This window comes from Pelodiscus sinensis, chromosome 3, assembly GCF_049634645.1.
Source record: "Pelodiscus sinensis isolate JC-2024 chromosome 3, ASM4963464v1, whole genome shotgun sequence".
Taxonomy (NCBI): domain Eukaryota; kingdom Metazoa; phylum Chordata; order Testudines; family Trionychidae; genus Pelodiscus; species Pelodiscus sinensis.
In genome coordinates this window covers 8563335-8589249 of record NC_134713.1, presented here as the reverse complement: position 1 = coordinate 8589249, position 25915 = coordinate 8563335, and the positions used below count along the sequence as shown (strand labels likewise).

General features: G+C 45.6%; 1 protein-coding gene across 15 annotated transcripts in view; it reads right to left on the bottom strand.

The window, feature by feature from the left end:
• PKHD1 (PKHD1 ciliary IPT domain containing fibrocystin/polyductin) overlaps positions 1-10826 on the bottom strand; it is a 417767-nt gene extending 406941 nt beyond the window's left edge. For 11 of the 15 annotated variants that reach the window (XM_075923339.1, XM_075923341.1, XM_075923352.1 and 8 more), the window contains exons 1-5: positions 10610-10823; positions 7619-7766; positions 5705-5782; positions 3360-3504; positions 1794-1893 (exon numbers count right to left, since the gene is read on the bottom strand). In XM_075923339.1, the coding sequence (XP_075779454.1) occupies positions 1794-1893; positions 3360-3504; positions 5705-5782; positions 7619-7670 (375 nt within the window). In that variant the 5' untranslated portion in view covers positions 7671-7766; positions 10610-10823. Of the gene's footprint in view, positions 1-1793; positions 1894-3359; positions 3505-5704; positions 5783-7618; positions 7767-10609 lie in introns of all 15 variants that reach the window. The other 4 variants (XR_012902469.1, XM_075923353.1, XM_075923340.1 and 1 more) reach the window with 3 other exon arrangements.
• Between the last annotated feature and the right edge of the window lie 15089 nt (positions 10827-25915).

The following is a 25915-nucleotide window of genomic DNA, read 5'->3' as shown; positions in this document are numbered from 1 at the left end:
GTATAAAAGTTGTATTTCAGCCTGTGGGCAGTAGGGAGCCCTTGGGAGGTGTCCAAGTGATAGTCACTTCTGATCAGGAGGAAGGTGATGGTTATGAGGCAGATAATGGCTATTTCAGGCTGTTATTCATGATGGGAGTGTAGGGGTGTACAGTGGACATTCTATAGTATCTCTAGCTACCTTACTGAGCTGGGGTGTTCTTAACTCTGCTAAACGTATTAAACAAATATTGTAAATAGAGAAAAGTACCTATAGTCTGAGTGTGATGTGCACATCGGATCTCCCAACTACACAGTAATTTTAATAACAATGGTCTTGATCAGGAGACAAGAACCTAACATCCCTCAAAATGATAACTAGGAATTCTTAAGAAAGCAATATAATTAACACTTAATCTAGGTCTAGAAAACATGACCTATGAGGGAATACTGAAAGAAATGGATTTGTTTAGCTTGGAAAAGAGAAGACTGAGGCTACGGGTACACTGCCATTTTTTGTGGAAAAGGATATGCAAATTATGCTCGTGTTTGCATATCTTCTTCTGATTCTCTTTGCACAGATCCTGTAAACCTCGATTTTTGAGGGATAAGGGATCTTGTGAAAAAGGGGGGGGAATTCCCAACAAATGGCCCTGTCTACACAGGGCTTTTTATCGACAAAACCTCTTCGGCAAAAAGAATCAGAAGAAGATATGCAAAGGTGAGCACGATTTACATATCCTCTTCCGTAAAAAAATGGCAGTGTAGCTGTCACCTGAGAGGGAATATGATAGCAGTCTTCAAGTACCAAAAAGGGTGTTACCAGGAAAAGGGAGAAAAATTGTTCTCCTTGACCTCTGATGATAGGACAAGAAGCAATGGAGGTTTAGGTTGGACATTAGGAAAAATTTCCTGTCAGGGTGGTTAAACTCTGGAATAAATTGCCTAGGGAGGTGATGGAGATATTTAAGAGCAGGTTAGATAGACATCTGTCAGGGATGATCTAGATGGTGCTTGGTCCTGCCATGAGGGCAGGGGACTGGCTTGATGACCTCTCGAGTTCTTGTCCAGTTCTAGTGTTCTATGATTCTATAACTTGGGCTACATTGCTCCCGTTTGAATATGCACAACTGGAAGCAGTGGATAAGGTTCTGGACTAAACTTTGGAGACTATTGCTGGCTGTACCAATAACCTGCAGGGGTACCTTGGGAAAGTCCCTTCATCCCTCTGTGCCCCTATTCCCCTTCTCTGTGTTTCCTTATTTTCCAGACTGAGAAGTGCTGGGGCAGAAACGTTCTCTGTTTATAAGCAGCCTCACACGACCTGGCATCTAGACACCAATGTCATAATATTCACCATAGCATTTTGCCATTGAATGCCTTAAAAATGCAAAAAAGGGGTGTTTAGGACCCATGTTATCATATCATCACAGAAAAAGACCTCCTCAGTCATCTCATCTTTCCCTGTGAACAGAGTGACCAGATGGCACGTGTGAAAAGTTGAGATGGGATACAAGGTAATAGGCGCCTATAAAAGGTAATGCTCTAAATATCAGGATGACTGGTCACCCTACCTGGGAACTGAGTACTAGATTATGCTTCGTCGTAGTTTTAAATAACTCAATCAATAGGGCATGTGTTCGCCCCTTTCCCTAAGGGACTTTTCTCAATCTAGGAGAAGGCACTTTCAGAATCTCCTTTACCCCCAACAGTCAATCTAATTTATCTTCTGCTCAGCATCAGCCTGTTATCCAGAGATGCAACCCCCTTTGGATCATCTTCAGACATTTCCTCCCATCCCTCCTTGGGGATTACCTTGAAAGTGCAGTTGTCACAAAGCACCCCGCTCAGGTTGCTTATCACCTGCCCATTTGCAGTCACCTCCAGCTGGTACAGCCCTTCCTGTGGAGAGGACCTTCAAAGGAAACAACAGCTCATGTGTTTTCAGGTAAAACATGGGCCAGCTCCTCTGCTGGTATAAATCTGTGGAGCTCCACTGACTTTAATGGTGCTACGCCAGCCACACTGGTCATTCCTTGGGAGAGGGGAGGAGCCAAAAGAATACTGAGGTTGACGCGAATAAGCAAGTACCGAACAGGAGTGTGGGGGTAGCCAGAGGGGGGCACTGTCCCGTGAAACCCAGGCAACGGGCACCGCTCCCCAGAGGAGGACCCACCAACCAGTGTGACAGTCCTGCCAAGGACATTATAGCAGGTATAGCATGGTCAGCAGCCATGCAAGCTTTCCATCACCAACCAGTACGCCCCAAATTTAACCTAGACGCACCACCTCTAGGGGCAAGAGGGGAGTTCAGTTGTCAGTCTAGTCCCCTGGATTAGATGTCCGCACAAACCCTATGGCTGTGTCTACACTGGCAAGTTATTCCGGAAAATCAGCCGCTTTTCCGGAATAACTTGCCAGCTGTCTACACTGGCCACTTGAATTTCCGGAAAAGCACTGACGATCTACTGTAAAATCATCAATGCTTTTCCGGAAATACTATGCTGCTCCCGTTCGGGCAAAAGTCTTTTTCCGGAAAACTGTTCCAGAAAAGGACCAGTGTAGACAGCACAGTAGTGTTTTCCGCAAAAAAGCCCCTATTGTGAAAATGACGATCGGGGCTTTTTTGCGGAAAAGCGCATCTAGATTGGCCATGGACGCTTTTCCGGAAAAAGTGCTTTTCCGGAAAAGCGTCCTGCCAATCTAGACGCACTTTTCCGAAAATGCTTTTAACGGAAAAGTTTTCCGTTAAAAGCATTTCCGGAAAATCATGCCAGTGTAGACGTAGCCAGCATGTGTGGCTCAATCTACACGAGTGCCGCTTTAAGAAGAACGGCTCTTGCTACATTCAGAACCCATACTCCCCAGTTTCCAAAGACTCTCAAAGCACAGCTTAATCCTGCCTCGCCCTAGTGTAAGGATAGTGAATCTGTCACTTGGATTAAGAGATTGTAGAGCCAGAAGGGAATCCTTAGGGTCATCAAGTCTGACCTGCCAAACATAGGCCTGAGGATTTCGCTTCATGATTCTTGCAATGGAAAATTTATTCTTTCCGTTATGCACGGTACTAATGCAACTGAGCCCTGTTACTTGGGGGTGAGTAAAATCATCTCCCTTAGAAAGGCATCCAGTCTGGATACAGAGACCTCAAATGATGAATTTACTACACTTCTTGGTGCTGGTACCACTGGTCAGTTACCCTCAATCTTGAAAAGCTCTGCTTTATTTCCAGTTTGAATTTTTCTACCATTGGAGCCTAGTAGGCCTTTTATGCTACTGGTTCAAACAGTCATTGAAGCTAACACACATCCTTGTGTGTTTTCCTACAGCATCTTCTGCCTAAAAACTCCTTTCTGAACCCCCTGTAGTAGAGAACCATACCTCGTTTTGCATCTGATGATGGATAAATCGAAATATACCGGATGGACATCACACCGGACTGGAGGCAGAACGGGATTCACTAGTGACACTTCCAGCCAAGGCCCATTGGTGGAGTATATGAACTGCACCTGGGGAGATGTCAGACCTAAGCAAACCATCAACAACAAATGTTTTGTAAGTGCAGGGTCCTTTGGTAGTCCTGACAAGAACATATTAAAATATTTACAGGGTGCAACTAAGATTGTGTTAAACAACAGGGCTGCGTCTAGACTGGCAAGTTTTTCTGCTGCGGAAAAACTTGCCAGCCTCTACACTGGCTGCTTGAATTTCCGCAAGAACACTGACGATCTCATGTAAGAAATCAGTGCTTCTTGCAGAAATATTATGCTGCTCCCGTTCGGGCAAAAGTCCTTTTGCACAAAGCTTTTGCGCAAAAGGGCCAGTCTATACAGCTCAGATTTGTTTTGCGCAAAAAAGCCCCGATCGCAAAAATAGCGATCGGGGCTTTCTTGTGCAAAACCACGTCTAGATTGGCATGGACGCTTTTCCGCAAAAAGTGCTTTTGCGGAAAAGCGTCCGTGCCAATCTAGATGCTCTTTTCTGCAAATTCTTTTAACGGAAAACTTTTCCGTTAAAAGCATTTGCAGAAAATCAGGCCAGTCTAGATGTAGCCCAGCAGTGCTAGCCCATAATCAAGGATTTTAAAACCAAGTGTGTGGTGTTTTCTTTCATATTAAAACATGGTTCATTTTCTTACCCAACTATGTATCTTCTTGGGGTGAACTGGTTGGCTACGTCTACATTGGCACCCTTTTCCGGAAAAGGGATGCTAATGAGACGCTTCGGAATTGCAAATTCCACGGGGATTTAAATATCCCCCGCGGCATTTGCATGAACATGGCTGCCGCTTTTTTCCGGCTCGGGGTTTTGCCGGAGAAAAGCACCAGTCTAGATGCAATCTTGCGGAAAATAAACCCTTTTCTGGAAGATCTCTTATTCCTACTTTCCTACTTCAAAACCCCGAGCCGGAAAAAAGTGGCAGCCATGTTCATGCAAATGCCGCGGGGGATATTTAAATCCCCGCAGAATTTGCAATTCCGAAGTGTCTCATTAGCATCCCTTTTCCGGAAAAGGGTGCCAATGTAGACGTAGCCATTTTGTATACTAACCATATAACCTCTCCCATACATATTCTGCTATAGAGCATGCTGCTTCCACTGAGCCTGATTCTCTGCTACCTTGCACCCTGGCATTTTACACCCCCTTTCCACATATTTAGCACAGTTACACATGATCTTTCAGGGATGCTGAGGAATTGCAACTCTTTCTGAAGTCAATGCTCAGCACCTCTGAAAATCGGGTCATTTATGTATGGCCTAAAGGATTGGTACTCAAAAGATCTGGCTCTGTTCCTTGCTCTGCTGCTGGCTTGCTGGTTGGCCCTGGACAAGTCACTCTGCCCTCTCCATGCTTCAGTTTCCCCATCTGTAAAAATAGAGATAATGATCTTGACCTCCTTTGTAAAGTGCTTTCAGATTTACTGATGAAAATTGCTGTATAAGAGATGGGTAGCATTATTTGTATGGTTAATTTGGAGCAACCAAATTTGACAATTACGGCCTATGTGACCAACAACATTGACAACTCTTATGATTTTATCACAAGTCTCATGTTACCACAGCTACTGCTGTCGTGTGACCATATGAAAATCGTGGCTTTCATGAAAAAGTACATTTCTAGCTCTTATGATTGCCGAGAAAACATGACAATCTATAGAAGTGCACCCTAAATGCAGAAAGCAAATACAAATACAATAAAAAGAACCCAGTATTGATTTTTCAAACCAATCTCATGATTTTCGGGGATCTGACTGCTGTGTTGTGTGGACATTTTTTGTTTCATTTTGTTTTATATTTATGGTTGTCAATACAAGAATGACAAATTAAGAAAATTAGAAAGGCCGTACTGGATCAGACCAAAGGTCCATCTAGCCCGGTATCCTGTCTGCCGACAGTGGGCAATGCCAGGGGCACGAGAGGGAATAAACAGAAGAGGTAATCATCAAGTAATCCATCCCCTGCTGCTCATTCCCACTTCCTGGCAAACAGAAACTGGCAAATATCTATTGATTGACCTATCTTCTATGAACATATCTAGTTCTTTTTTAACCCTGTAATAGTCTTGTATTTCAGAACACAGCTGACCCCTTGTCATTCTGGGTGATCCATTTTATCCAATGATGTCCACCCATTACTAACAGCCTTCTAAAAAAACAACAAATAGTCTGGTAGCATTTTAAAGACTAACAAAATAAGCACAGCCCACTTCTTCTAAAACTTACTTACCCTCCAAGGTCAGGGTGATCCATGTCCCTCCAGCAAGGCTGCCTTCCTTGGGTTCAATGAATAAGTTAGCAGATGCCCCTGCAAAAATAACCCAGATACTTGAGGATGAAATGTAATATGGCAGCAGAACCTGATGTGTTCAGCATGTAGCTTTACAGTGGCATTGCCAAAGCTTGATACACAATTCCTCCATGGGAGGTATTTAAAGGGTGACTATCCATCCATTCTGCCCAAAGTATCTTTTCCCTAAATAAACAAATCCCAGACAACATAACTGGAGGAATTAAAATAGATTAGCAATACCCACTCACGTGCCCACACATGAATGTACATAGAATGAATAAAAATGGATGAACATAGAAAAGCCAATGGGAGGTAAACTCCTAGGCACCAAAGTCCCACTGGAAAATGAGAGTCAGCTAACCCTTGCAGCTGCCCCTGGTGTGCCTCAGTGAGGAAGTCTTGCTCAACTTGTAGGGTATGTCTAGACTACATGCCTCTGGCGACAGAGGCATGTCGATTAGGCTACCCAGCATACGGAAATGAAGCCGCAATTTAAATAATCGCAGCTTCATTTACATTTAAATGGCTGCTGTGCTCTGCCGACCAACTGATGATCAGCTGTTTGTCGGCAGATCGGGGCAGTCTACACAGCCCTTAATTTAAACTAGTTAATTCGAACTAGGCGTTAGTCCTTATGGAATGAGGTTTACCTAGTTCGAATTAAGCGCTCTGCTAGTTCGAATTAAGTTCGAACTAGCGGTTTGTATGTGTAGCGCCTATCAAAGTTAATTCGAACTAACATCTGTTAGTTCGAATTAACTCTGTAGTGTAGACATACCCTTTCTGTGGAAGAGATCTGCAAAAACTTCTTGCACAAGACCACGAAACTTCTTGCACATCGAAAAAGCAATGCGTTTTTACACAAGACAACGTCCAGACTACAGGGACGCACTCTCGAAAGGAAATTCTGATTGCTATTTACGAAGGCACCTGTGCTTTTTTCGATTGCCTCTTTTTGCACAAAAAAACCCTCTTGCACGTCCACACACACACCTTTTTGCACAAGAACTTTTTGCACAAGAACTCTTGAACAAAGGAGTTATTCCTCATAGAAGGAGGAATACCTACCCCGGAAAAACCCCTCTGATCTTTCATTTGACTTGCACAAAAATGTGCTTGAGGTGTGGAATCTCCACGAGTTTTTGCACAAAAACGGTCATTTTTGTGCAAAAACTCTGTAGTGTAGACATAGCCTGGCCAGTTATTCACTGCAGAGACAGCAACAGAACAAGCTTCTCTTGTGAATGACCTAATGGGACCATCTAGGAGTTGAAGAACAATGCAGTTCCCTTTCTAGCGGAGGACCACTGCTGAGGCTATCAACAAGCGCAGGAGTTATGATAATGGTTTCTGTGATATGGACATTTTCCCACTAGGAACTAGACTGGGATTCACCAAAATCACCAGACAAAACCATCAGACAATAATAACTTTTACTCACTATCGGCTTCGGTTAAATTGGAACCAGCAACTTGGAGGATGGTGGTTTACTGAAGAAAAATCACTGCCAAGTGTCCCAGCATTGGAGTATCAGGTATGTGAAATATTGCACTGGATACTGTATACTGGTGGTCTCTATACACTGTGTTTTACAAATCTAACCACACACCTACAAAATGGCACATTCTGTGTACTGGTCTCGTGAAATCCCATGTGCTATTGCCATTGCCCTATGGCATCTAATTCCATCCTTTCTGCAGACCACTTCATAAGCCTCCCACAAAGGCAGAGCCTTTTGCAAAGCTGCTTCCAACCTCCCCAAAACTCCTCTGCCTTCCCAGAGGCCGTCCTTGCTTTGTCCTGCTGGCCGCATGAATGGGCATTTGAGAGCCCCTGCCGCCTAGCACTCACCTGCAACAAACAGCAGCTCCAGATTCAAAAAGGGCAGAAGCAAAGTGTTCATCTCTGGTCCCTGACACCGACGGCATGGGAGACTTTCTCTGAAATCACTCACATCTTCACCCGACTAGCATGTGGCTTTAGTGCCCTTGCACCTTCCCTGTAACATAAAAACCCCTCTCTATAGTCCTTATTCACATGACAAGCCTTAGGCAGGCCCTGGTGCTGAGTCATTTTTCTGCCAGCTAAGAAGGGCTGTTTCCTGAATCAGAAAAGGTGTCAGCCAGACCACGTTCACATGTGATAACCACACAGGAAGTTTCATCCACTTCTAGTGCTCAGTCCCCATGGCCAGGGACAGGTTTACACCAGCCCTATTCCTATTTTGGCACCTAACCAGAGATTGTCAGGAGTGCTTAAGGGACTGTGGCTCACTATTCCCTCGGAAGGCCAATGGGAAAGTCCTTTGGCTCTTCAGCACTCTGGGCAGAAAAAGTCTGTGAGCTCAAGCCACATCCTAGTGAAGATGCCCAGGGCCAGATCCACAGCTGGCCCCACAGCATGCCCAGCAAAGTTAAAGAAGGACACTCCCTTGGCGTGGCTGCTCCAGGATTGCTGCAGCCAGGGGCTACCCTGCGCAGGTCAGACCTGCCAGGTAAGCACAGTCCATGTGTAATGAGAGAAGTGCTGGGGCTCTTGCGATATTTTTACATTCATAATTGATGCAGCAAGCCCAGAAAGGTTGGGGCTATACACTGCCAAGCCTCGAGGTGCCATGGCTCAGCCCTGGCACAAATTAAGCACTGAGCACAGCAGATAGATGAGATACTGTAGCTGAGGGCCATGCCCACCAACAGCAGGGGACAAAGGAGACAACAGCCCTGAGGGTCCACAATTCAAAACAGCCTGGGGCTCTTGGCCACTATTGCTACTGAGCAGCATGCTCCAGGCAGGGGCTGGCTGGGCAGGGCATGATACGGACCGTGTGGCACTGAGGGCTGGCCCCTCCTGGAAGCATGGAGCTGCCTCACCCCACAACTTGCCCTGAGGCCTGGCTATTCTGTTGGTCCACCTGCCTAGGGCCGGCTCTAGGAGTGAGAGAACTGTAGCATGTCAAGATAGGGAAAAGCAAAAGGCTGACTCCTGAGGGGGGCGTTCGGAGTGACCACAAACAGCACAGAGGGTATGTCTAGACTACATGCCTCTGCCAACAGAGGCATGTAAATTAGACTACCCGACATAGTCAATGAAGCAGGGATTTAAATATCCCCCGCTTCATTAAAATAAAAATGGCCGCCGTGCTGTGCCGGCTCAGCTGATGGTCAGCACAGCGCAGCAGTCAAGACGCAGATGGGTTGACAGGGAAGCCTTTGTCAACCGCTCCCTTATGCCTCGTGAAACAAGGCTACGCGTGTAGTCTAGACATACCCAGAGAGGGGATTAGCCCAATAACTGTGACAAGCACATTGTAAAGTTGGAGCCTTCTGCTACTCCTATTGAGGACAACAACATGAATTGTTTGAATGACGTCCCCCTTTCAATCAGCAGCCAGGCATGGTCATGAACAGCCTAAAGCAGTGGGGGGCAACCTGAAGCCTGAGAGCTACATGCGGCCCATCAGGGTTGTATGCGCTGCCCACAAGACATTTCATTTACCGTTGCTCATGCTAGATTCCACCGGTTTCCATCCGTGTAATTTTTTCCTACCCATATGACTAAAGTGACACGCATGTAAAGCAAGGGCAGGTGTAGTGATGTGCATGTTGATTGCACCCAACACTAACTGTGAGAAACATGTGTTCCCTCTGCATCCAAAGCGCTGCTACAGTTCAATCAGCACACACTCACACACACACACGCAAATTCTAGGTATGCAAGCACAGTTAGCAAAATTACCCTATCTTGGGAAACAGTCTTGGTTACAACAATCTTGTGACCCATTGACATGAAGGAAGGCCACTCATGTAGCCCACTCGCTAGCCTCGGTTGCCCATTGCTGACCTAAAGGACACTTCATCCAAAGGTCTACATGCTGCACACCCTTCAGTTAATTCATTGGGTCGTCCGACATCTTTGTTGGAAATAGACCAGTATTGTAGCCTCTCTTTCACAGAGAAGTGACTTAGTACCATGTCCCACAGTGAGGGTATGTCTACACTACCCCGCTAGTTCGAACTAGCGGGGTAATGTATGCATACCGCACTTGCTAATGAAGCCCGGGATTTGAATTTCCCGGGCTTCATTAGCATAAGCGGGGAGCCGCCATTTTTAAATCCCCGCTGCTTCGAACCCCGTGCAGCGTGGCTACACGGGGCTCGAACTAGGTAGTTCGGACTAGGTTCCTATTCCGAACTATCGTTACTCCTCGTGAAACGAGGTGTACCGGTAGTTCGGAATAGGCACCCTAGTCCGAACTACCTAGTTCGAGCCCTGTGTAGCCGCGCTGCACGGGGTTCGAAGCAGCGGGGATTTAAAAATGGCGGCTCCCCGCTTATGCTAATGAAGCCCGGGAAATTCAAATCCCGGGCTTCATTAGCAAGTGCGGTATGCATACATTACCCTCCTAGTTCGAACTAGGAGGGTAGTGTAGACATACCCTGAGACTGTAGCTGGGTAGTGGCTAAAAGTCATGAGTTTTGTAGCCAGCCTTTCTAAGGAAACATCAGAAAGAGAAAACACACAAGTTCTCTCCGTCTAAGTGTACAAATGTTCAGTCATATGATGTATTCCTTCCCTCCACTCCTCCTGCTTCCAGGTGCTGATAGAGAGTAGATATTCATACGCGAATATCATAGTAATGGAAAGTAGCTACAGAAGTTTGCTTCTACCCTTTACAGTCTGAGCTCCTCCACTTTATAATGCAATCACTAGTTGTTGGCTCCTCCTAACAGTTCCTCATGCAATTGTCATTGCTACTAGCCAGATTCTATAACCTGTGCTCAAATTGACCTTGCATTGGAAGTGATACACATAAACGATTAAAAAAAAGGCACTGCTGCTTACCTTTCCCTATTTGCTTTTCTTGCATTGCTCAGATGAGAGATTCACACAAGTTACCTTTGCTTTCCGAATAATTTTTCTGGTTTCATCCCTTCAGAGTCTGGAAGCTTGGTACAATTTTGTTGCTGTTCTGGGACAAAGGCTGCTCCAAGCATTAACTCTAATTGCTCAGCAGGTTACTGATTCATGTCATGCCATAACTTACCAGACTAGTTTGTGAGCAGGTTGGGTGCTTGTCATAGTAGAAGCTCAGAAGTATCCATAGGGCAAGCTTAATAATTAATCTAAGCTCCTTATGTTATTAACCATTTTGCTCTGAATCTTTTGTTAATGACTCTGGGGAAAGCAACTTGGAATTTTTCTCCTCTTGGAATAGGATTTTATACATGCAATGAAAACAAACACATTTTCAAATCAATCAACTTTGTATTTTTTCTTTCATTGCATCCATATGAAAATTAACCCACCCATAAATGTTCTCCAATACACCAGTCAGCAGAGTTGGAGGTAACTTTCATAACAACCCCCTCACCCCACCCCCACCCAAGGAGTTGGTGTTTTCTAGCAAACCTAAACAACAGTCCAAATTTGCCAGGGTTTCACAAAGCATCTCTGAGTTTGCCAAGAATTTTACCCAAGTTTCAAGCAGGGCTGGGATTATGTCTATGGTGCCTGGTGCAATCTGGTGGTTTCCCATGATGGTCCTACAAAACCAAGTAGAAGTTTTCTCCAAAATTCACTCTGACGTTTCGAGCTAATAGTGTTGCAATGTTATCCACTTGAAGTAAACATCAAAAAGAGGTACACACACACTTCTGAGCAGTCACCACAGGATTTTATACAGCTCTGTGGGTGACACGTCAACTGGAGTCTCTCAATCATCAGCAGCCTGAAGTTTTATAACCATCCCAAAGACCTGCCTTACAAATAAGTTTTTGTGATGTTATAGTCTCTATTCAGTATTTTTGTTTAAATTATCAGTCCCAAAAGCCTCAGGTGAATAGTCTTAAAATCCCAGCTTCTAGGATGGGTGAAAACTAGCCACAAAGATGTTAAATACTCATCTGCAATGGAGGTGCATAAAGCTGGTGCTAGTCCTTGCATCTCCTTGTAGGAAAAGGTACTGGCTGGTCTGTATGTTACACCGCTGCCTTCTGCTGGATGGAATCAGAACTGCTCATGAGCGAGTGATCAAACTGACATCTAGTGACCTTATGCCTGTAAATAAAGAATAAGCATAAGATATGATACTATTATCACCTAGAGATGAGCCTCTTTTCCCACAAGCAGTAGAGAACCAAGGCTTTGAAGCAGAGGCTTCATGATCTAGGCTCCACGTTCTGCATGTTTGGAGGTTAGCAGCCCACATGACAGCAACCTGGCTATAGATTTATTCTGTATTCTTAGGACTCAACATCAGAGGACTGACTAGTGTTAGGACACTAGTGCAATTCACTAGTGTTAGAGCACAGTGTTCTTATTTACCCACATCCTCCTCCTCCTAGCTAACTTGAATGGAGCTTTCCTGGAGACCTGACAATAGGAATTTATGGTCAGTGAGTTAAGGAGAGGGCATTTTAAACACAGTTACTACATCCCTGACATCTGACTTGCTGGTGTTTTTCTGCCCTGCTGGGGAGTCTTACTTTAAACAGCAAGTATCACTTTAAAAGCGGGTCTCTACTACTTTCATTCCCCTTAGAGGGAAACAGATATCCATAGACACCCTAGTGCAAAGTCACGAGGTCAGTTTTCACGAGAGTTCTGCTCTGCTGCTCAATAGCAGAACTAGCTACATGCGGTTTATTCCTGAATCCAGGCTGTGTTTCAGTGCCTAACAGCCAGCAATGAGGGAAGCCCAGCACAATTTAACCCTAGCCTGTCCACCTTTATTTAATTCATTTAAGGGGATTGCATTGCATGGTTGAGGACTGCAAAAGGACTTAGCTTCCTAGGAGATTTCATGCCTTGAATATTGTTGGTATGAACACTGTGGCTTAGTATCCTCAGAGTGCATATGCCAAATAAATGAATATTGCACTGATGTTCAAAACCTGGGATTTCAGGGCCAAAGAAATACACAATGTGGAAAAATATTCTAAAGATGTAAGATAATTTGTGGCAAAAATTAAATGTTTGTTGCTGGTTTGTTTGTTTGTTTGCTTGTTTGTTTAATCCCTGTCTTCTTCACACTTAGTCCCTTTGCATTTTGCTCTCCGCAAATAATTCTAGCTCTGGACATCACCAGCAGCTTTGGCCTCCAATGCCAGTGTTACCTGCAGTGCGATCCATAGGGTATGGTGGCATTATAGGATAGAGCCTGTCTGTGTCCTGCTCCCAGCTCTGCTGCACACTTTCTAGTGCTCGTCACCTGGCCATTTTCTGCCTCAGTTTCCCCATATGAAAAATAGGAACAATTCTGTCTTTCTTTCTTCATGCAACATTTTGGGATCTAAGCATGGGGAAGTGCTATAAGAGTGAAAGTCTCACCTAAATGACCTAGATTTGCTGGTTCAAGGAAGAGTGATGAAGTATAGACAATTTCTGCAACAGTCCTAATTCAAGTAAGGCCATAACATATCTAGATCCCTCCAACTGCAGGGCCTTTAGGAGTAAGAAGAGAGCACAGCTGTATGTGTTGGGGGGGACAAAAGCCATTTACAGGAGCATTGTTGCTTGCGGTATATAGGGCTGATCCCCAGAGCATATCCACTATGCAGAACCAGCTGGGGGAGGCACTGGAAGGTGGCTGGTGTGTCACCACAAGGCAGCTAAGTCCCTTCATCAATAGGTTTGGAAGGGCCCTAGATGCGTGAGCAACAAGTCATAGGAAATAAAGAGCAGGGTTCCCCTAGGATTACCAGATGATTTCAAAAAAATACCGGACACACTTGATCTCAGATGGGGGAGGGGACCGGCTGGAAGGAGAGCGGGGCTGGCCGGGGGAGATCGGGGCCCGGGGGGGAACTGGCTGGTAGGAAGCAGAGCTGGCTGGGAGGCGGGTGGGGGGAGCGGGGCTGGCTGTGGGGGAACTGGCCGGCAGAGACCGGGGCTGGCCAGGGGGAACCGGCTAGCAGGGAATGGGACTGGCCCAGATGCATGCAGATCCCGGGGTGCTGCCCATCCCACGCACGGTCCTGGCAGAGCGCATGGATGAGTCTGGTCCCGGGGATTCCATCCCGCCCCCCTCCTCTCTACTGTGTAGTTGCGTACTGCCTGGCTGGTAGATATGCTCACGCAGTGTGAGCATGCCTACCAACCAGGCAGTATGCAATTATATACTGATACTCATGATAATAATAAAACTTACTTAATTAGAAAATACCGAACATTTATATGTCTGGTATTTTCTCAATTTGTTTCCCAGACAGAAAGCCCAAATACCAGACTGCCCAGTTCACAACTGGACACCTGGCAACCCTAGGTTCCTGCCGCTGAAACATCTGGCTGAGAAGTTCAGAAAACAGGTGGGGTCACTGAGAGAGTCGAGGTGGCAAAGATGTATTTATTCTATTCACGCCCCTACAAAAGTAGCAAGGGTTTGTTAACTGAGAAGACCCTTTGGCCTAAACAAAGAGGGCCACACAAGCTGGGACAAATTTAGCACAGCACCCATCACACTGGCCACTTTAGAGTAGGTAATTTTTTTAAAACACCCAGTAGAGATTCCAGCCATCAGACATGGACATGCATATTCAAGTCTGCACTATGGTAACTTTGAAAATGCCCAGCCATGCACTGGCATATATACAAGTTTCTAAAGGGTTAAAAATCCCTGAGTTGCCTTCTAATTTTGCAGCAACTTGTTCTTAAATTCAAGGTTTTAGGTTAGAAGTAGAATAAGAGTCAGTGCTTCGTAAAATAGTTCCGGGACTTTGACCCAAACAATCCTGAATCATTTCTGAAGCAAGCAAGAGAGAATTACTAGCCTGGAGGATGAGAGGGGTAGCTGTAAGAGCCTAACAAAAATATATAGAATCATGATTTTTGTGGATAAAACTCATCAGATGAGCTGGAGTGAAAATAACAAAAATGAAGATAAATATAACAGCAAAAGTTGTACTTGTCTATGTAGGACCCATGATGATGAGGCTAATTAAGTGGGCTGGATTTGTACCATTCTCAGTTTTTGATGTGAAAAATGCAGATGTTACATTCTCAGAGGTTTCAGAGGGGTAACTATGTTAGTGTGTAAGGCTACATCTACACTGCAGGGTTTTTGCACAAGGAGTCCTTTGCGGAATAGTTCTTGAGCAAAAACTTCTTGCATAAAAGTGCATCCACACCTCATAGTGCATCACTTTTTGCAATGTGCTTTTGCACAAGAGAGAGTCCACATTGCATGGACACTCCTGTGCAAGAAAATTCTGATTGCCATTCACAGAATAGCAATGAGAGCACCTGTGCTTTTTCGGATAGGCTCTTTTTGCACAAGGAACCGCTGTGGAGTGTTCACTCCTGCCTTTTTGCGAAAGAGCTGTAGCACAAATAGGGGTTATGCATCGTAAAAGGAGGTTTGCCTACACCAGAAAAAGCCCTCTGTTCTGTCGATTGAATGTAGATTTTCTTGCGCAAAAACACGCTTGATATGTGGATGCTCTGCAGGCTTTTGTGCAAAAACCTTGGGGTGCATCTAGACTGGCAACATTTTGTGCAAAAACTTGCCAACTGTCTACACTGGCCGCTTGAATTTGCACAAGAGCACTGACGTTCTAATGTAAGAATCCAGTGCTTCTTGCGCAAATACTTTGATGCTCCCGTTCAGGGATAAGCCCTCTTGCGCAAGAATACTTACGCAAGAGGGCCAGTGTAGACAGGCACCTTAATTTTTTGCACAAGAAAGCCCGATAGCTAAAATGGCCATCAGAGCTTTCTTGCGCAAAAGCGCGTCTTTACTGGGCATGGATGCTTTTGCGCAAAAGCACTTTTTGCGCAAAAGCATCCGTGACAATCTAGACGCTCTTTTGTGGAAATACTTTTAACTGAAAAACTTTTCCGTTAAAAGTATTTCCACAAAATCGTGCCAGTCTAGACGTAGCCTTGGAGTGTAGACGTAGTCTCACTGAAAAACTTAAAAACCAGTGAATATTCCTTCAGCACCTTAGGGCACATCTACACAGAGGGGCTAAAGCCGAAATAAGCCAGGCAACTTGAGCAACGTCAATTACGTAGCTTAAGTCGAAATAGTTTATTTCAGCTTTTGGCACTGTCTACACAGCAAGAAATCCGAGAAAACGCACTCTTCCTCCATCTTCCCTTACTCCTCTTAAAATGAGGATTACAGGGGTCAGGGTAAGAAGTCCTCCAGCTCAACATTATTGTGACATTATGTCGAAATAACTGCTTATAGTGTAGATGAGGACTATGTTATTTCGGAATAACATCAGTTATTCCTAAGTAACTCTGTTGTGTAAATGTACCCTTAGAGACTAACCAAAAACGTAGATGGTATCACACTCATGATACCAACTACATTTTTTGCTAGTTTCTAAGGTGCTGCAGGGCTATTCCTTGTTTTTTAAGATTTCTCCGAGGGTTAGCCTCTAGGGTTATGTCTATACTACATTTATTTTTTTGAAAATTGCACAAATTGCACTCCGCAAATTGCACTCCGCAATTTGCATACCTTTTTCCAATTCTTTTTTCAGAAGAGGCTTTTCTGAAATTTGGCCCATGTACACTGGGCCAAATTTCGGAAAAGCACCCTCTTTCGGAAGAATCCTCCTTCCTCGTGGGAGGAGGAAGACAGGGCTTCCGAAAGAGCACGTCTGCTCTTCCCCCCAAAAAAGTGGAGAGTATCCCAGAAAACCCCGGCAATCTAGACATAGCCTAGGAGATGAACAGTGCCTGGTTAACCACTAGGTGGCAGTGTTGAGCCACTGCAGACTGTGCTTCAGTGAAAAAGTGAAGATGGAAGATCACAGAATACTAGAACTGGAAGGGTACATCTACACCCAGGAATAAATTCAAATTAAGAGACACAACTTCAGCTACATTAATTACGTAGCTGAAGTCGAAGTACCTTAATTCGGCTTAGTCAATGTCCACACTGCAGGAAGTTGAAGGGAGAACACTCTCCCTTCGACTTCCCTTATTCCTTGTGGAAGCAGGACTACAGGCATCAACCAGACTGCCCCTCTTAGTTCGAATTAGCTGTGTTAACTAGATCTTCTAATTCAAACCCTGGATGATCAATAGTGGCAAATCGTCTCTGTAGTATAGACAGATGTACCCGAAGGGACCTCAAGAGGTCATCAAGTCCAGTCCCCTGCCCTCATGGTAGGACCAAGCACCATCTAGGTCACCCCTGGCAGAGGTTTGTCTAACCTGCTCTTAAATATCTCCAATTATGCAGATTTCACAACCTCCCAAGGCAATTGATTCCGGTATTAAAGCACTCTGACATCTAGGAAATTTTTCCTAATGTTCAGCCTAAACCTCACATGCTATAATTCAAGCCTACTGCTTCTTGTTCTATCATCAGAGTTTAAGGAGGATGGTTTTTCTCCCTCCTCTTTATAACATCCATTTAGGTACTTGAAATCTGTTATCATGTCCCCTCTCAGTCTCCTTTTTTCCATACTAACTAAACCCAATTCTTTCCGTTTTCCCTCTTGTTTTCTAGACCTCTAGTCATCTTTGTTGCTCATCTCTGGACTTTTTTTTCCAATTTGTCCACATCTTTCCCTGAAATGTGGTGCCCAGAACTGGATACGATATTCTAATAATCTGCGCAGAGCAGAGTGAAAGAATGACTTCTCATGTCTTGCTTATAATTAATGCATCCCAGAATGATTTTGTTTTGTTTTTTGTTTTTTGCAACGGTGTCACACTATTGACTCATTTAGCTTCAGTATGACCCCAGATCCCTTTCTGCAGTACTTCTTCCTATGCAGTCATATCCCATTTTGCGTGTGTGAAACTGATTGTTCCTTCCCAGGACTTTTCAATTGTCCTTATTGAATTTAATCCCGTTTACCTCAGACCATTTCCCCAGTTTGTCCAGATCTGGGACTTTTCAGTTTAGAAAAGAGGAGACTGAGGGGGGATATGATAGAGGTCTAAAAAATTATGAGTGGTGTGGAGAGGGCCGATAAAGAAAAGTTATTTATTAGTTCCCATGATAGAAGAACTAGAGGACACCAAATGAAATTAATAGGTAGCAGGTTTAAAACTAATAAAGTTCTTCTTCACACAGCGTGTAGTCAACCTGTGGAACTCTTTGCCAGAGGAGGCTGTGAAGGCTAGGACTATAATAGAGTTTAAAGAGAAGCTAGATAATTTCATGGAGGTTAGGTCCATAAAAGGCTATTAGCCAGGGGATAAAATGGTGCCTTGGCCTCTGTTTGTCAGAGGCTGGCGAGGGATGGCAGGAGACAAATCGCTTGATCATTGTCTTCGGTCCACCCTCTCTGGGGCATCTGGTGCTGGCCACTGTCGGCAGACAGGATACTGGGCTAGAAGGACCTTTGGTCTGACCCAGTACGGCCGTTCTTATGTTCTTATGTTCTTATGTGGAGGTATGAACACACGATGACAGAGTCTCTCCTCCCACGTATCAGATGCTGCAAAAGAGTTAGAATCTGGCCACTCCTGGTTTAAAAATTGAGAAGGGGACCACACAATATCATAAAACAGGTGATGCTGGTTCCTGTGTGACAGGGCAGAGAAAGGGCACATTTGGATGGAGAAAAGCCCACCTCAACTCTGTCAACAAACAGCTAACATAGGGTTCCCTATAGTACCCACTTTTCATAAACTAGAGTAGTTCCAGGGCTGTTGTAACTTACATCAGTGCTGGCACAACTTGAGCATCGAGAAGCCATAACCAGCACTCTCTTTTCTCCCCTGTTCCTGGACTGAGTAGATGTTGTCAAAAAAGAATCTAATGCAGTGATTCCAATACAACTGCCCCATATTTGCTTGCCCTGGCTTGTAAGCAAGTACCTAGACACTGAAGCTACCTCTATACTGCAACCTTCTTCCACAAAAGCTTATGCAAATGAAGCACAGAGTAGAATATCGCCGTGCTGCATTGACATAATTTATTAGCAGCCATTTTTGCGCAAGAGGCTTTTTCCTGAGAAAATGAGGAAGAACGGCTCTTGCGCAAGAGGGGGTTTTTGCACAAAAAAGAGCCGTCTACACCACTCCTTTTTGTGCAAAAGCCTCTTGTGCAAAAACGACTGCTAATTAATTATGCAAATGAAGCACAGTGATATTCTACTCCGTACATCATTTGCATAAGCTTTTGTGAAGGAAGGCTGCAATATAGATGTAGCTTGAGACAAGGCACATATTATCTGTAATCCCTGCTTGGATCACTTTGGGACTGCAAGAGTGTGAGCTTTTTCCTGGCAAATAAATGCTGTTATTGGTGGATGCAGTAAGAACCCAGATTTTCTATTGGCTTTTCTTTACATTTCACATGTCTACTGAGGAAAACCAACAGGATTGGGGACTTAAGTGTTATGATTTCACATGTTGAAGGTCTAACAACAATTAAAGCTGGAACGTAAACAGAAATAGAAACGGGACCTAAAGTTGACAACAACCTGTAGCTTTCAATTTTGCTTTTGCTTTTGAACATTTAGAAATGTCAGAGGGAGAGGCATTGATCCCAGACGGATGGACAGGAGATGGCAAAAATGTAATGTGCATTTGCAGAAAAGTATTCAATTTTCCTCTACCTTCCACAAAAACAAGCCAAGCCAAACAAAAGAAAAACCTTTTTTTCATACCTTAGTACAGGGCTACTCAACTTTGGAAGCCCCAGAGGTTACAATAATACTCATAGCACATACCAAGGGCCACAACTTAAGCGTGGTTACATATACATGCACATATATATGCAAATATATGCAAATATCTTCTTTCACACTGACGGGCATAAATACAAAGATAAGGCAAGACTACACAACATGCAGGGCCCGTTTAAGTCTGTTCTGCTGATATTAATAAAATGCAATATTTACCCAATTTCCACCCATATGACAGCACTTTTAATGAGCCATGACAGCCCAGGAATTTAAATGCTAAAACCCATATCAACAGAAGATCATTATATTGACTACTTTTTTGCTTTGGCTCCCACCCATGGGTCTCATGTTGAGCCCCACGTAAACCCAAACCATACCGTGGGCTGCAAACAAACAGGCCACGAGCCACATGTGGCCCACGGCCCCGTGTTGAATAGCTCTACTTTAGTACAAAATCCTTACCTCACTGTTTTGGGCATTTTCAAAGATAAGCCTCAATCGCTCATCTGCAGGTTGGGCCTGTGTAATACTGCTTCAATAATAATGGTTATTAAAAATGTGCGTTTGAGGGAGGCTACATAGCCTGGTGATTAGCACAGAGGGGTAAGTGTCAGAAGATCTGGATTCTGGTCCCAGCTCTTCCACTGACTAATCGTGGGTAAATTGCTTCAGCTCATGATTCCCAAAACAGGGGCAATAATATCATCATTGAGACGAATCCCGCCACCTCCTTGTAGATCAGTGGCCAGATGGATCAGTTTCTACCAGATGTGCAGTCTGTGTCCGTCTTTGGCAAGCTTAGCACATTGCCAAAGTTTTTGTAAACACACTTCATAATTCATTAGTCTTCCATCTAAACAATCTCTCTGTATAAAAAAGCCTCTGAAACCAAACCTGTGCTCACAGGTTGGTGTCAGCTATGAATATCTGTGTGGCTGTTCTTGTCTTGCTGCTTAATGTGGAGCAGCTGAGGAAGGTGACAAGCACGGAAAACATCAATCCGTCGCCTTCCTCGGAACTTGTGTTTCACTGCGGGCCAACTTGACAGGCACAACAAGACCCGCAGGCTGGAGTGTGAACTAGGCCACTCTAGCTGGTGGCAGGGTGGATCGAATTCCTGCATGGGTCCTGTGCATGTTAACCGTTTCTCAGTGTGCTTTGATCCAGTCGCGTTTCAAAGAGGGCCAGATCCAAGTACATTAACAATCTGTGAACGCGCGTCAGCAGGGTGCACATTGTGGACACCTTGTGCATGTTAACATGCACAGAGACCCCTGCACTGACCACACGGCTGGAGAACCTGGCCAAGCAGGAGTCCATGGCCCAGACCAGCCCCCGCCCCCAGCCTCTCCCCCCTGGTCAAGCCCTTGTCCCGGCAATAACTAAATAAGTGGCACCCTCAGCTTGTCCCCCATCCTAGTCCTCCTGCCCTTTCTCACCTCCCATGTTCTGCACCCACCTCAGCTACCCCAGTTCCGTTGAGGTCCAGCCCCTGTTTTCCACTGTGTCCTGATCAGCCTGCCCTAGACTTCCTGCCCCACACATTCCCTCCAAGTCTTAGCCCATCTGCCACACGGGGTCCTGCCCCCATCTCTAAAACATAGGTGCTAGAGACAGGGGGGGGGGGGGCTGGGCAAAGAGCCACTGTGCCCCCCTCCCAGTCTTCCCACTCACACACTTTAAAACTTGTCCAGGAGGGAGGGCAATGCAGTCCAGCCTGGCCACCTGGGCTCACGCTGTGTCATGCCAGCAGCCGGGCCTTCAGCTGCTGGCTGCCAAAACCACAAAGCCAGCTGCTGTTAGTTCTGGGGACCAGCATGCCCATGGCCGAGGCTCCCAGCAGGGTAGTTATGGTAACAAGTGGAGAGGAAGTGGTTCTAGGAGGCCAGGCTGGGGAGGGCGGGATGTCTTGCCCCCTAATCACCACTTTTCCAGTCCTTCCAGGGTCTGCACCCTGCCCTAGCCCTTCTCGCTAGCTGGCTGCTGGCTCCTTGGGGTTGGGGACCTCAGTAGGGTTCCTTCCTGGGGAGCCTGCTTCAGGAGGAGGCTGCTGCTATATTGGCTGCTCTGCCACCCCAAAAGAGGAACTGACCGAGGGGCAGACAGCCTCAGGGGGTCACTCGTATCTGCAGAGGGCATCCCCTCTGAAATGTAGGGGCTGTTTTAAAGGAGGTACATAATAGATGCTGGCTGAGAGGGGGGTCTCGCTTACCAACCCACCCAGAGCAGAGCAGTAGTCACAGTTCCAGCAAGTCTGGGTAGACCAGACTTTTCCTTATGGTCTTTTTCAATTTTTTCTCCTACCTGGGGGGCTTCCCCTCAGACCGCCAAGTATAGGGGGCTCTGCCCCTAACATAATTTGTGGGGGCTTCAACCTCTGACTCCCTGAGGCATGTACAAACCTGGCCCCTAGGCTAAGGCCCTGTTCATGTGCACAGGCCTCACATCCAGTGCTAGAAGAGGGTGGGGTGACAGACTGCAGCCCAGTGCAGTATCTTTGGGGGCCACTGTATTAAAAGAGTGTGGAGGGAGGGGAGCTAAGGCAAGTTACTGAGACTAAACACCTCCTGGGAGGTTCCACCCTTTGCGGATGGTTGCAGAGACTGGCCCAGGCTGGGTTTTCCAGAGACCAGGGGTAAAAGGAGCCTCAGTTGACTCGTGGCTTCTTTCTGATCAGTAGCCCTTGCAGAAGATGGAAAGACTTTGGCCTGGGGGGGCCCCTTAAGACTGACAGGTGACCTCGGGTATGTTTCGTGTGACTATGAACACTGTATTGCCCCCAGCTACAAGTTACCATCCAGCTCTTTCTGAGCAAGCACATTTATTCTTAAGGTAAAAGCAGAGGAAACTTCATAAATACAATCAACAGATGTAAAGCCACACGACACATACTCGAGGTCACCCATCAGCCTTAGGCTCCTTCTAGTACGCCAAAGCTCTTCTCTTACTCAGCTCGTCTCCAGCCAGGGGAGCTGCAGACAGAGCCCCTTTTTGGCAGGCAGGCAGCTACTCCTGAGCAGCCTCTAGCTGCAGAAAGTCACAATTACAGGCCACTTTAGCAGCCCTGAGGAGTGCAGGCCCCGCCCCTCGGCTGTGGAAATGCATAAGCCACGACAGCAAGAGTGAGCGCTACACAAGTCAGGCCTCTCTTTGCATTCCAGGCCCTTCTGTTGTCCCTGCAAAAAGAGGGGAACTATAAATGTAAATCCCAGCTCTCCCCATTCCCACTCCTAACACACACACCCCCCAAAAGAAATGCAAGACAGGGGGACAAGAAATAAGTGGTCAAGGAGGTGCTGAAGCCAAGCCCAGAGAGGAAGGTGGGTTGTAAACCCCCTGGAACTGGGCCACATCTGTGGAGCAGCAGACTCCAAAATAATCCACCCTTCATTTTACAGACGCGCCCCAGTATCCTGACAGAGGTTCCCAGGAGCGCTTATTCAGTTCTGTGTGGAATTCCTACCCAGCTGCTACTTCTTTCTATTAATACCGAGTCTTCCTCTATTGACTCCAGCTTCCTAGCAACCAAGGCCAAAGAGAAGGTGCTAAGAATTGGAATGAATTGTTAATAAATCCAAGGGCTACTGGTCTCTGGTTGGAGAAGTTTGTTAGATGTTGGCATGAAGGATTCCAGCCGCAAAGGAAGCTAGGAGAGTTGAGCACCCAACTCTCATGGAATTTCGCAGGCTGCATCCTTCTGCTCGTTGGTCTCCGGCCTGGTGATCCCAGTAGGACATGCTGAGCAGTGCCAGATGGATACACAAGCCAAGTAAACTACACCTTAGGGCCTCCGATTATGAGGCGCCTCTAAATACAAAAAAAATATGTTTGTTTTAGTTGCATCCTCGCCTACGCACCGGTACATATGCAAATATAAAACTTTATCATTTCTATTTTCCTGGTCCTTTCTGCTAGAATACTGCACATTTTGGTAATGCAATTGGATCTTTTACACTTGACACATTTTAGGGCCCCAGCATCTCTTAATCTGGCTCTGATGCTGAGATGTGTTAGCCCTGCTGGAATAGCAGAATCCAGTATGAAATCCATCAGGGCCTTTTATTTCTTAATCACAATCCAGTGTAGCAGTGGCACAAGACCTGGAAATGAGTTTCTGTTGATTTCAAAAGCGAGTCATTGGCAAAGGCAGGGATTAAAGTGAGGGGTCCCAAACCCCATTCCCACTGCTGCAACCACTGTCTCTTTACTCCCACCTCAGTATTCAATGAGTTTTATTATGTGTCCCAGCCTCACTGGTGTTCTCCAGAAAATGTACTAAACACTCCTGAGAAACAGCCTGTCCCAGCATGCCCTGGGTCACATGTACACCAGGGCAGGGGTTCTCTAGGATTTGCCAGAAAACACTAAACTTGTCAGAACAGAGTCCTCCCACAGTGCCCGGCCACATAGCAGTCGGTCACCAATCTGGGCCCATGAGAGCTTGAAGAACCTAAAGCTCCCAGATCAAGACCACGTTGGCAACTCTGCTCCTGTAGTGCAAAGGAACTCGCTTGGTGCAAGTGACAAGAGGGTCGTTCTGACAGTAGAGCACGAACTCCCCCAGGAACTAAGAACCCCACCACAACCAATGTTCCCTCGAATCAGATTTTTTCCACCCATGTGTGGAATAAATTTTTATGTGCACTGAGGCGCGTGTGAATGTGCACCACCAATAGAAATTAAAAAAAACTAGCTGGGGACACTGCTAAGCAGCTGGGTGGCATTTGAATATCCCCCAAACAGCCACATAAGCACACAGCTTATAGGGGACACTGGTCACAAGTATGGGGTGGAACATCTGAGCATGGGTGCCCTCACTCCTAGGTTTTGTTCCCCAGCTTCCTCTGATCCTGTCCTTGCCTGGTAAAATGTCCCTTATTCACATGTCTTGCGCCTTGTTTGATCACCCGGCTTTTCAACTGTGTCTATACAAGTAACCCTGAGCTGTACTTGGCAGCCTTTCGCCTCCAGCACCAGTCACGTGCAACATGAGACCCTGAAATGAGATCTCCAGCTACGCGCCTAAAGGACAGTTGTTCCCAATGGAAAAATTTCTCTGCTCGTAATTTGCTCTGATTGGCAACCTCTGCTGAGGAAGGTGAAAAGAATGAGATGAGACAGAGCAGCATGCCCAGACCCCCGCCCCTTTATTTCTCCCACGAACACGCTTGGGATCCAAACAGCTCAATGGAACTTGCATTCCTTCCCTTGCAAGGGTAGAACCAGCCTGTACGGGCAAACCAGCTGCGGCCGGGGATGGGAAGAGTTACAACAGGCTGGGTCTTATCTGAGTCGACAGGACTAACCCGTGTTTTAACCATGTCACTGAGCGCCGTGGACACAGAGTGGCAAAGATCTGGTAAGAGACATAGGAAAGAGCTTATATGAAAGATTATAAAAGTAGCAGCTGGAATTCCTGGCATTTCAAACATTGATTCATTGGAGCTTGAAGTAAATAGAGAGCTCATTCCTCAGATGGGGAAACTGTGGCACATGGAGTTGACCACTATTTTGGTATCCTCAATCCAACATGACACACCTAGGTATGCAGAGGTGGGCATCTACATACCAACACAGCCAACATTAGAGGCTACTCTTGACAATTTAAGGCACTGGGGACTTGTCTAAGGTCAAAGAGAGCCTTTGGCTAGTGAGGCCAATAGAGACAGCCCCAGTAGTTGGGGTTTTGTCTGATACAAACACCTATTGCCCTCTGCCCCCATCTCAATTTTTCACACTTGCGATGTGGTCACCCTACCTGTTGCACAGTCAGGAATGGAATCGAGATCTCTTTATTTCTAGGCCTCCGCTTTAAACACACGGCCCTAATCCTTCCCTACTGACCAACCTCCCTGCTTATCATAACAGACTGCATACAAGCCTTAGGGAAAAGTCCGATGGAGTTTTCCAGAGATTGTCAACCCACAGAATTTAACCAATGTGTGGAATATAATAGAGAATTTGATCTTTCTTATAGATAGAAAATCTTTCTATATTTTTACACATTCTCTATTAAATACTAAGGGAACTTACATTCCATGAGCGGTCCCTTTGCTTTCAGCCAAATTCCTGCCACTCTTACCTATGTTGGATTAATATCTTGCTCTGTGAATGGCCCCTTATATTAAAACATGGAAGCAAGGATAACAGCACCTGTCAGATAACATGCTACAGTGCTGACCTTACAAACATTGACATACCCATCTAGCTTTCCATGTGTGAACAGTTCCTTGAATTTGTGCTTGTCTGTATGGCCATGTCTACACTGCATGCTTATTTCCAAATAACTCACATTATTTCAGAGTACGCGTCTACACTGCAAGCCCATTATTGCGAAATAATTTTGAACTAATGGGCTTCTTACTCCGACTTCTGTAACCTTCATTTCATGAGGAGTGAGGGAAGTTGAAGGAAGAGTGTTCCTTCAAGAATGAGCAGCGACTGTCTAAGAAGGAGAAAAGCAGAAAGGAATCTAGGGGTTATAGTAGACCACAAGATGAATGTGAGTCAGCAGTGTGGTGCCGTTGCAAAAAAAGCAAACATGATTCTG